Genomic DNA, 13,162 nt, shown 5'->3' with positions numbered 1-13,162 from the left:
ACTCTAATGAGGAAAAAAAGAGGCTATTGCCATAGTCTATGCTCTCCAAAAATATTTTTTTTTTTTTTTTTTTTTGTATGCCTCCAAGTTTCACCTTGTTGCTGGCCGTAAACCTTTGGTTTCCTTGTTTAACCCTCACACTTCCTTGCCTGACAAGGCTCCACAAGCCTACAATGCTAGGCAGCATTCTTGTATCACTACAATTATGAAATCCATTTTTGATCTACATCTAAACATGCCAATGTGGACACCTTTTGCCATCTTCCCATCTTCATTCGTGAAGAATTGCTTTGTTTCCATCTTGATATTGAAATGCAGTTCATGATTGAGGGTTTCCCAATTACAAGCTCGCACATAGCAGCTGCCGTTGCCGCTGACCAGGTTCTCCACCAGGTGGTCCGGTTTGTTCAACAAGGCTGGCCAGGTAAACCGCCGGGTCGGTCTTTGGACCCCTGTGCAACTATTTCTCCTTATGGTGTTGCTTCTCTGTTTTTGATGGTGTTTTGCTTTTGTCTGTGTAAGACCTCCCTCTCAGAGTAGTTGTTCCCGCAGTGTTATGGTGCAACATTCTACACCTTCTCCAACAGGGCTTTTGGGGAGTTTCATGTGCTAGAGTGTTAGCTAGGAGATATTTTTTTTGGACAGGGATTGATGGCGAAATTGTCTGTCTTTTTTTTTCCTGTTTGTGAGCAGTACAGATGACAGCAGACAGTTTCCAGGGCATCTCTGTCGCCCCGGCCTTCTCCACACCAGTTATGGGATGCATTTATGTAGACTTTGCAGGTCCCTTCTTTAATTTGTAGTGGCTCTTATTTTTGGATGCATTTTCAAGGTTTCCTTACATTCTTCAGTGTGCGTCGACATTGGCTGAAGTCACAGTTAGTGTGCTTTTGAAGGGTTGGTTTGTACTTGTTTCTGATAATGGGCCCCAGTTTGCTTCTCGCACCTTTCAATTGTTTTGTTCCCGTCATGGCATTGCACATGTTACTGATCAACTATTCCACCATCAATCAAATAGTGAGATGGCACAATTAGTGTATACATTCAAGTCCCAAATGAAAAAAAATTGTTGTGGATTTTCCCTGGACGATGCCTTTTCTGCTTTCTTAACATCTGTCACTTCACTCTTATGGAGGAGCGGAGCCCAACTCAGTAACTTCACAGCCAACAACCAAGCATACTCTCCCACTTTCCGCGGCCCGGTTTGCACCTGCTGCGGTTGGGTACAGCCAAAGAGCTGGTGCTGTGCCTCTTTGATCAGTTGTGCCCCCACTCGCCACCAGAAGCTCCCAGTTTGCTGGTGCAGCCGCCAGCCCCGTAGCCCGCCTTGCCATCCTCTGCCTTGAGCCCATCATCGCCTGGTGTGGAGATGCCCCCATCCCATTGGCTGCCTCTTCCGCAAGCGATGCCTTGGGATTTCAGCTTCCTGGCACCTGGCATGGGTCCATCTCTGTCATCGGCTCCATTGCCACAGCTTACTTTTCCATCCTCTCCCCCCCCCCCCCCCCCTCACCATCATCACCACAGCCATTGATGCCCTTGGGTCCAGCTATGTCTCCTTTGCATTGTGGCTTGCTTGCTGATGATTGGCACTCTCCTTCTCGATGCTGTCATACAGGACAGCTGCCCTTGGGATTGTCTGCATCTTCGTGCACTCTGGCTCAAAGCCCTGATGCCTGCCTGGCACAGTGTCCCACTCCCGCTGTCGGCACCAGATGCCTCTGGTCCGGTTCCAATGGATGTGTCTCTCGTTAGGCCACCTGCGTCTCCTGGGCACCCTCTTCACACGAGGTAGAAGCTTACTGTATCCTGCTGCAAGCGCCTGCAATTGTGAGTGCTCCGAGGGTAGTGTCACCGCACGTTTGTACTTAATCCAAACACCAACTGTATCAGTGCAGTCCGGCCACTAGAGAACGCCTGTAGGAAGCATGCGCATGGTACCCTCTACCAGCAACTCATGCCTATATAAGCACGGAGGAGCAATGACTCACTCTATGTCCTTTTAGTTTGTACTGCTCACATCAGTTGTTCCGTGTATCATTTATGTTACACCTTCTGTATGGTTGTTTTTTCTTGTTATGTGTGGTGTCAACATACTGCTTCTTCCATACAACTTGCTCAAGCCATGTACATTGGTCTGGCGAACATGTTACTTGGATCAGTTACGTGTACTACATAGTTACTACAGCGAGCATGTTTTTTGTTATGTGCAGCGTACGGCTTGTTCCATAGAACTTGCTCAAACCATGTACATTGGTATAGCAGACATGCGGTTCCACGTTGTAGAATATCGGGTGTACAGTGAATACTGTATTTGGGGTTCTGTATTTTGGAGGTGTACCTGACTTGATATAATTGAATTTTCTTCAGATTATTCAAAACATAATCACCTGTTTGTTAAGTCATTATAATGTCTCTCTCTTGAATACTAGCAGTTAGGGTGACTGCAAACAATTCAGTTGCTTTTCCTATTTTCAGGTGGTGGGGATGCAAATTTTGATGATGTTTATGAGTGCTGCCAATTTGCTTTGTGTGAAATTGCAGACATAGAATCATTTACAACATTTATTGTACCACAATTTTTAGACTTGGTGGTTGGTTCACATGATTTCAAGAAACGCCTTGTGGGAATCAGCTGTTTGAGGTGAGTAATTTGGCGGACTCTATCACCACCATGAATTAATCATTAACTTATCAAGGAAAATATTTTCCATATAAGTTTGATCCAAATTGTTTCTTTTCTATAAACATCCCTGAAATCTCTACAGTTTAAAAAAAGAAACTGAATGGTGCTACTCGAAGAATAATTTTATAGGTTGTGTGTTGTAAAGCAATAGAGAAGAGTTGAATTCGTATCTGTATGCTTGGAGGTATTGTTCAGTATTCCTATCAGTTATGTTCAGGCATTTCTTTTGACTTCTGTAATAATTGTCCGAATGAATACAAGAAGTATTTCTAAGCTTCTCTCTTTATCTACTGAAAAAAATCTGACCTGTTCAATATGTTAGCTTCTCATACTGAAATAGTACATAATTATGTGTGAGAATGTGCTTTTATTTTGCTTTATGTGATATCAATTTTAACATTAATATAGTAATGGAAAGTCTGTGGTGAAACATAAGTAATTGAAGTAGTAAAGGTAATAACTCACAGAACAGTTGAGGCATTGAGCCATAAATAGTTACATAAACAAAAATGAGAATCTTGCTAGTTTTTGGATGAATCATTTTCCAGAACTAAAGAGTGTTTCTGTCTCCTTTTTGTACCTATTATCTCTATTTGGTAAGTTGTTTTTAAATTAAAAAACTAGGAGTAGAAATTATGAGGTTTAAAATGAATTGAACACTTTTGGTTAAATTGGATGGATACTCATCACAAAGAAACATATAGTCTTTCATGTATTATCACCTTCCAACCAATTGTAATTAAACTTTTTTTACTATACAAAACCAGCTTTCTCCAGTCTATTGATAATACAAGTTACAGACCATCTCTTCACAGATCTTGAAGGCTCGACTCTGTTTTTCAAAACCACTGAAGGCTCTTATTGTACAGAAACCTTGATAAATGTTCATCACTATATTCGTTCTTATCAATTTGCCAAAACATATTTTACCAGAAATAAATGAGACACACCATTACAGCAGATCTGAAACACCATATATATATATATATATATATATATATATATATATATATATATGTGTGTGTGTGTGTCAATGGGTCTTCTAGATCATGCTCTGCTGACAGTGTGCATGGAGCAACAACACTGTTGCCTCGCCATTCACGTGGCAGATGAGTTAACTCATGCCGTTGACTCAGTAACAATTTTAATTTGCTGCAGTTGATACGTGAGTTTTGAGAGCATCTCAAGTGAAGTTGTGTTTCTCAAGTGAATTACAAATGCAGGTCAGCAAAAGTATGAGCAATGTATACCATTGATTTTTTTGTGAAGTTCAGTGAAATTACTACTGTGACTTGTGAAAGTTGCAAATGGCTTAATAGTGAACATTCTTTATCCAGGGCAGCAATATTCAGGTGGCATAATTCCTTTTCAGCAGGCTGAGAAGAAGTGGAACACTAAACCCATGTGGAAGGGCTTTCAACCTCAAGAGCTAATGATAATGTGGAATAGGTGAATTGTCTTGCTTCGTCAGGTCATTGATTGACAGTGTAGATGATCATTAGCAATCAAAATTTGATTGTATTTAGCATTCACCAATTCATAACACAGTATTAGGACATGCAAAAAGTGTGTGCAAAGATGGTTCTAAACAACCTCACAACTGAGCAGAAGAAAAGTTGAGTGAGACTTTTGAAGTATTCCATCCCAGTTGTTTTCAAAACAGCCAAGGTGGAATACTTCAAAATGTATTTTAACAAATATATGTCTGTGGTACTGCACATGAAGAAAATGAACAATTGGATGGTTGTGTTTATTAATCTTATGGACCATTTCAGAGGGAGCCAGAATTCTTCAGTCACATTACACAGGTAGCAAAGTGTGGATTTTCAAATATGCTCCCTAACCTAAATAGCAAAGTCAAGGGGGGCACACTGCAAACTCTACCTATCCTATAAAGAGGTTGAAAGGTATTCCAGCAAAAGTATTCCAGAATTGTTATGATGACTGGAAACATCACCTCCATCATTGTAAAAGTTCTGAAGGGAACCATTTGGAAGTGGGGCATATTTGATAAGTGAATACAGCTTATGATGAAAAAAGTCAGTCTCATTACTTTCGGACTTCTCTTACCGACCCTTGCATAAGTTCATGACCAATTGTAGTGTTAAGACACTAGACTTGTGTTTAGGACGGCAGCAGTTCAATCCCCCCTGTCTAGTCATAAAGATTTAGTTTTGCAGTATTTCTCTGCATTGCTTAAAGTGAATGTTGGGATAGTTCCTATGAAAGGGTATGGTTGATTTCCTTCTCTACCCACTTCTGATCTGAATTTGAGCAACACAATCAATTTTCTCATCATTGACAGGGTGTTAAACCACTATCTTCCTGCAGCTACAGTTAGTCACCTGCTGCATGTGCTATGCTAGTGTCTGCCAGGTTTTGAGTCACTGCTTTGTTGGTCAACAGAACCTCAAACATTATAACTAAAGACAAATCTTTGAAGAACCATAATATAACAATAATAATCCTTGGGTCAGCAGATGCTTCCTTACTTATACTTAACACACTATCTAAAACTTTTTCTTTCTGCACATGATGAGTAGTGCATATAGGTGGGCGGATAAATAATGGAAACTCATTAATAATTGCTGCTTGAATTATTAAAAAAATTAATTGGAAAGAATAATTGAAAGAAATTGGAAGGTACACACATCGTGGGTGATTTTTAACTGGTACTTATATCAACATATCTTCAGCATCAATACATTTAAGATCAATATTCATCATTTAAGTTACGTACTTCTTCACATTAATTCCATTGTGCGTAGTCCTGATTATAAAAATGCCGATGCAGGATTGCTCCTCCGCTGCTTGTCCAAATGCCTCTTTTCTGCTCCGAACCTTCAGATGCAGGATTTTCGGTGCGGGCGAAATGATGAACAGACAGGTGTGGTCGATGTGAATATATGAATAAAACTTTACTTTCGTAATAACCTTCTCTAACACTGTAAATGTATACTTGAAATACACTTTTTTAAACAATACTTGTGTGACAGATCTCTTCATATGTCCGCCAGCTATCACCTATTTTCTGTGCTTGACAACATCATAAAAGCGGCAAGAAACTTCCCTTGCCAACAGATGTCGGATGTATGGATGGTGTCCCCACTGAAAAAGGGAGAGCAACGAGAAGTAACAACCTCACAACTGAGCAGAAGGAAAGTTGAGTGAGACTTTTGAAGTATTCCATCCCCGCTGTTTTCAAAACAGCCAAGGTGGAATACTTCAAAATGTATTTTAACAAATATATGTCTGTGGTACTGCACATGAAGAAAACAGGTGAAGATAAAAACTGAAGAGCTTATTTCGTCTCTCTCTCTCTCTCTCTCTCTCTCTCTCTCTCTCTCCCTCTCCCTCTCTCTCTCTCCCCCCTGTCCCTCCCTCCCTCCCTCGCTCCCTCCCCCCCCCCTCCCCCCACTGTGCGTCGACGTCACATGGAGGTACACAGTGTCCAAGCTTATTTCTCCTTTTGAGGGTCGATAACCCTGGCTAGTATAGGCATAGCCTTTATGTTTGACCATTGGAGTTATCCTGTATGGTTATTAATTTATATGGGCTTGTCAGACTCTTTTAACACATACATATATAAGTTTTCCCTCTTAACGAAGTGCTTGCTGTAACCGTATAGTTCCATTGTTGTCAGTCAGCATCTGCACAGTATTTAGCTTGTAAAGCATGTGCGTGCAGTGCAATGTCCGTTATTGCCCAGCTCGCGCTCAAGTGTTTAGTAAAAGGCCAGTGTCCATGTTGTGCATTTACATAGCTTTCAGTGCACAAGTTTCTGAAGCTCGTGTTCAGTGGCATGGTCCGCATCTTTGATGTGGTGACTACTGGTTTCCATATCAGCGGTCTGAGGAATTTATTTCTACTCGTTGCTCTCATTTATTCAGTGGGGACACCATCCAACATCTGTTGATAAGGGAAGTTTCTTGCCACTTTTACGACATTGTCAAGCACAGAAAATGCATGTTTTTATGATGTTGTCAAGCACAGGAAATTCATGTTACACAAAGTATTTCCATCTTTAGTTTATCTTGCACACACTCACATATATCACACGCACACTTAACACTTTGCAGCCAGGTTTTGTATGGTTTTGCACTTTGTTTTTGAGTGTCTTTCATACAGTTGCATTACATAAAGTTTCTGTTGTTTTCTTTGCACATGCTATGCGCATAACAATACAAAACAAAACACAAATACAATTACAAAATACACTTATCCTATTCATTTGCTGACTTGCCATTTTCGTCACTTATGTAAATTATAGTCCGTAACATATTCTGTCCCCTTTTTATGTATATGTTCATTGCTAGTCATTTTGCTTTAGTACATTTTGTGAAATTACAATCTAGTTACATTATTCGATTCCAGTTATACGAGCACACATTTTACTCTTGTTTGGTTATAAATTCTTCATATAAAAATCATACAATAATAGATTATCTGTTCCTTTATGGCATAAATCAACATACATTTCATTTTAATTTACAACGGCTCCTTTTCAGAGCTTATTTATCAATTCCAAAGAATTACTGAACTAAACAATACTTGCTACAATAGATATATGTGTCACTCAGATAACTATGCATGGCCTCGCCTCTCTAGTACTCTCCAGGAATGATCTACACACTACAAGGCTGAGGAAATTCCACAGAAAGGCATTTATATACTCAGTTACACCTCATTAATAGACTTAACTATGATTCCAAGAACAAAATCTGACAATACCAATTATATCAAATACTTATTCAGTGTTTAAAAGTGTAGCTCAGTATTTACTTGTTATGTTCATTGTGTAAAAGATACCATTTCATATACTGAGGTATACAGAGTTGTATCATCAATACAATATGTTATGGACAATGACCGTAAAACAATGTTTACATAAGTATCAAATGTGCATAAAAATTTCAATATAAATCAGGTGTTTGACGTTTGCATGGGTAGTTGACAGTCACAGTAGTTAGGTTTTGACCCCTTGATTATTTGCTAGAGCTCAACCTTATTTCAGCATCATGATATGTGACGTACTGCAACTGTTTTATTCTTCACAAACTTCCACTATCCCATACATACATATCATAAATTTATAACTAAATTTATCTTACGGTGTGGTCCTTTCTTCTGTTCATATGGTACCTAACACTCTACAGGCACATATCTTTCTTCAGTTTAGGATATGTCGATGCACCTTTCCATGAAAGAAAAAAACTTAAAACCAATTTTTCATAGATAAGTGTATAGTGGCTCGATGGCTGCTAATACCGTTTTCATATAATCAACCATATATTCATTCACTTCAGTGTGCAGTCATGCTATCACAAAACTTATTTAATGTCATGTGTGCATCTCTACTTACCTTATAAATCTGAAAGATAAAGTGTATTACAGGTGTGGTGCAACCTCTTATTCAGTTTGACATTTATACTGTAGTCGTTTGTTTACCTGCAGAAAGACTTTTCTGGTTCTTCAAGTATAATTAGTGCATGCACTTTCAATACCTAAGTTTGTAAATATTGTACATTTATAGATATAATGTATATAGTAGCATAGCTTAAGTAAATATCTCGTAGTTTATGGTCCCTTTCCTGTGTATATCATTCCTTAACTTATCTTTGTATGTATGTATTGTGTAGATAGTCGTAGTTGTAGTATAGACTCCCCCTTAATTTTCCATGCCCCTGTTTATGCAATAGACTTTACAAATGCTAGCGCAGGCTGTAGCTCATTGGGTTTGTTTGTTTTGTGTGCTGCAACACTTCCAGCTGTGCCTGTCTGGCTTGCACGCACTTGTGGTTTGTTGACTAGCTTGCTCCCCAATGCACATGCGCTGCGGCACTCTGATACCACAGCAAGTTGTGTATTGTATTGCCCGCTATCGTGTGTTTCGCAAGTTCATTTATTTATTTACAACTGGGCTACACATAAGGCAAAGCATTGTATTTAGAGTATCACCGTCACTATATACATAAGAGTAAAATTCTTCCTTGTTACAACCACTCATTTCATCTTATACACACATTTGATATATAAGAAAAAATACAAACAAAAATGTCACACCACCGGGCCATCCGTCTGTGTAGCAATTTACAAGTTAACAAAAATTATAGGGATAGATGGTCAGAGTATACTTTTATATGTTTACGCCAAAGGAAATATTCAAACTTTTTAAAGAACCAAATTACAGCCGTATGCCCCAGCTGCATAACTGAATATGAACATTCAGCTTCAGATGGTGGAGCTAATTACTTTAGGGATGAGATTACCCTCTTCTTCTACCATTTGAAGAATGCATTCACCCAGACCTTGAGAAGACGTGTCAGTGCATAAACAAAAATCCTTCATGTCTGTTTGAGATAAAATATTAGCATTTAATAAGGTTTGCTTGATGTTCTCGAAATCGGTTTGACATTGCTCGTTCCATAGCCAAGATCTGTTTTTCTAGAGAAAATTGAGTAAAGCATTACTGTTTGTAAGTTGGTTAGGGATGAATTTCCTGATAAATGAGACTAATCGTACGTATGCCTTTAATTGCCAAGTGCTTGTTTTGAGGAACAGGGCAGTTCCTAATGGCATCAAGTTTTTTGGGCTCTGGCAATATGCCTTCTGAAAAGATTATGTGTCCTAAAACTTTTACATTTTCTTGTCCGAAATTAGATTTCTTGAGATTTGCTGTCACTCCATATTTCGAAAAGCTGCTCAATACTTACTCAATTAATCTTAAGTGTTCTACCCAAGTGGGTGTAGCTACTAAAGGTCGTCCATGTATAGTTTTACCTTACCCAAAAATTCAGACCGTAGCACTTTTATCCAGTGCGGAGATAAAGACACCTGCACTTACGTTCAATCTAAATGGTAATAATTGAAATTCGAGGCTCCTGCCCCACATATGAAGGCGGTATACTTCCGACTTTTTTTCATATAGTTTTATTTGACAATATGAAGACCGGAGGTCGATTATAGCAAGAAATTTAGCATCATGGAATTTCATAAGCTGTTCATCTAAACTGTCTGAATGTGTTCTGACTGGTACAACAATCTTATTAATGTTACGTGCTTTGAGGACCAAGCGCACCTTGTCATCTGGCTTACTCATGGCCAAAATAGGACTACAATAAGGAGAAAATGATGGTTGTATTATGCCCCATTCAAGTATCCTGTTAATCTCTTTTCTTACTGCTTCCCTTTTTGTCCATGGTGTAGCGTATGAAGTAGAACAAAAATTTTCGTGTGGGTATGCTTCCATTTTGTACACAAAATTGTTAATGATACCTGGTCTTTTTTCAAACACATGTATATAAGCAAGTATCAGTTCTGTAAGTTCTGCTTGCTGCTCTTGAGAAAACACACTTTGATTCACTTGCTTTTCTGCTTATTGTGTTGACGTTTATGACTTCTGCAACCGACTGTTTGTTATTGTATGTGTTGACATACATAACTATGGGACTTACCACTTGAACCTCAAAATCGTGAGTAACTTCTGTTTTAAGTCTATAAGTACTTCCTCTGATTAGGTCTATTACAAATAATTGCTTATTTGCAGTGAAATGACATTGGCCCTTTCCTATATTAGTTTGTACTTGCTATGTCCTAAATTTATCCATACTGATTAAGCATTCAACTATTAATTTCTCTAATATAAAAAAATTTCATAGTACAGAAAACAGTCCTAATTGTATGGGATTTAAGGCTTGTATCTTGACTTCTATTGATTTCTGACCAGTTGTGGTTTGCACCTTGCAGTTTTGCACTGGCAGTGTGGGTATACGTCCATGTTTCTTCAGTTCTTGAATGAATCCCTGTGACATCAAATTAGTCGTAGCACCTGTGTCAATCACAATGGGTACATCAAGATCAAATATTTTGGCTTTAAGGGTATCTTGTACCTTGCGTACTGTCAAGTTTTTCTGTGTACCCTCATTACTTCGATACAGATCATCTTTCACATCACTACCTTGATCGTATCTGACTAAGCAAGTGTCAATCAAGCTTGTGCCTCCACTCTCCTCCAAGGTCACAAAATGGAAATGAGCGCATGACATTGTTGGCTGCGAGGCCCATCCGGGGAAGTTCGGTCGCCGAGTGCTAATCTTATTTCAGTCACCACCACGTTGGGTGACTCGCATGTCAGTGATGAGGATGAACAGAACAGGAGCCGACCGTGACCAGTTCAAGTTTTCCAGTGTTGCAGTGGCATCGGTCGCTTAGGGGTAACTTCCACTATATGGACTGTTGGTGTTTGATTACGCCAATTAGTATCCTGTGAGGCTCTCGACTGAAATTCTCTTTGCCTTTGCTCGTTGTTTGGCATATGTGCGTTACTTTTCTGGCCGAATCCCGCTGTCTGTGAATTATTCGGCTGTCTACTATTGTTTTGTGTTTGTCAAGTGATAAGCTGATTATTGCCGGTAGCTGGTGTCTGTACATTATGTACAGACCGGTCATATGCTACTTACCTGTTATGGTTGTTTTTGTTAAATTTTTACCTATTTTTTTTATATCTGCCTTTGACTTTATGGCTTTCTCCATTGCTGTTGTGATTACCATTACCAAAGGTCTATATGAGGTAAGGTTGCCATCCCTGTTGTACTTAGAATCTGTTGTTCACGTGTTGTTCCGTAAATCTCTGTGGCATTATCTGCATATTAACAGGCTTGGGTTATACTGGCCTCTCTTCGTGTATCAAATCTATTGCGTCCAGTACAGATAGAAAGTATTCAGTGTTGTGTTCAGGAATGATAATGAGATGACTCTAAAATTTTCAGCATGTCTGCTTGAGATACTGGATTTGTCCCATATCTGGTTTTATTCAAATATTTTTCAAAATACTTCCTTGAGCTTCCTTGTTTGCTATTGAACGGAGCTGGGTTGAATACTTCACATCTGAGCCTCTCGTGTACGGACTCAGACCAATATTTATCCAGAAAGGCTCTCTCAAACTGTTCATAGTATTGGCAACGTTCCGCCATGTCCATAGCCCATAGCAGAACATCATGCTGTGTGTATCCAACAACAAATCTAATTTTCTGGGCTTTGGTCCAGATACTAGGTAAAACATTTCAAAATGCTGTGATAAAGGCCAGGGGATTTGTTTTTCTTCCTCCAGAGGTAAATACCAGAAATTTATGGTGCCTAAGCAATCCCTCATCTGCAAGTAATGTTGACAAACCCACTGCACTGTCAGTGACGGGTGTGTTTGTGTTCACTTGTGGCGTAGCGCATGGCAATTGCGCTTGCTTGAGAGATACAGCTGCCGATAAGTGTTTCTACATTCTGCAACCTTCGCTATTTACTTCGACAGGCTAGTCATGTATTGTGCATAACCAGTGAAAGTATCTAACTTCTCTAAAAGTATGTGTTTGTTTTCTGTCAAATGTTTTGGAATGTCAGTAGTTTTAGCAATACTGCCTCATAACTTCTCCTCGGCTTCCTTTAAATCTGAATCTATTTTAGCTAGAAGTTGACTTTCTTTCTCTTTTGGGGCTTCTTCTACAGTACATGCATAAATTTTGCACTCTGACACTACCTTTTCAGCAAGGGTGCTGCCCTTATCCAGCATCCTGGCTTCAGCCTTTTCAGTTATTCCCTTTACATCTGCACATATCTTACCTCTAAGTTTTTTGGCAAATTTGACTCGAAACTTAACTGATCCACTCTTAGACTTTGCTGTTGTACTTCTGTAAGTAAGTTTTTACAAACGTCTTGCAGCTCGCTGACTGCATTCGTAACATTTTTTTACCAACGCATCCATTTGATATTGTGTCTCCTGAATTTGAGAATATGCCCACCTGCAAGTTGTTCCTGTTTATTGTCTACAGATGATACTTTTTCTGTTAACGTATTTATATTGCGGGATATGTAGGTATTATTTCTTGTTTTAGTTGTTTACCCAGCTCTGTCAACTTCCCGGATAGTTCGTCAGATAATTCAGTGCATATAGTTTTGCTCACTTCACTAAACTATTGACTAATACTATTCTTGAAGTCGTTCAATACCTAATTTTGCTGTGTAAGCTGTTGTCCTGTATTTTCCTGATGTTTTGTGCAGTGCTGTGTCAACTGTTGTGTTATTAGTCGCATGAGTTGTGTCAAATTGTGTGTCTCACTAGTTTTTACATTGCTTTTATGAACTGTTTCCTGCTCTTGCATTTGCAACGTTGTGAGAAAATAATCTTAGGAATTTTCTGTGTCGTGCACTTCAGTTTCACTATTTGGAAAAATGTTTCCTGGTAACAACTGAGAAATTCTCTCATTGGGTATCATAAAAGTGACACCATGAATAGATATATTATCAGTGTCATGATTTTTTAATGATGGGACACCAACATTGTTGTTTAGGTTGCCATCGGCCGGTTCACGAGTTGGCGCTTTACCTTCAACTGTTGCCAAGCTTGGATTTCCAACATCTTGGCATATTGCATTTTGTGATGAACTTTCAGCAATGGACATTTCCTTTACTCCATTGGGAATAGTT

The 13,162-nt window shown here is 39.0% G+C and overlaps 1 protein-coding gene across 1 annotated transcript in view; it reads left to right on the top strand.

The window, feature by feature from the left end:
• The window catches only part of LOC126259167 (MMS19 nucleotide excision repair protein homolog), a 269,613-nt gene that overhangs the window by 154,845 nt on the left and 101,606 nt on the right, over positions 1 to 13,162 (top strand). The window contains exon 11 of the mRNA XM_049955735.1: positions 2,479 to 2,644. Coding sequence (XP_049811692.1) covers positions 2,479 to 2,644 — 166 coding nt within the window. The remainder of the gene's footprint in view (positions 1 to 2,478; positions 2,645 to 13,162) is intronic.

The sequence above is a fragment of the Schistocerca nitens genome, chromosome 1 (assembly GCF_023898315.1).
Source record: "Schistocerca nitens isolate TAMUIC-IGC-003100 chromosome 1, iqSchNite1.1, whole genome shotgun sequence".
In the NCBI taxonomy this organism is placed as follows: Eukaryota; Metazoa; Arthropoda; class Insecta; order Orthoptera; family Acrididae; genus Schistocerca; species Schistocerca nitens.
Note: the sequence above shows the minus strand (reverse complement) of the source record. Positions and strands in the feature narration are given on the sequence as shown.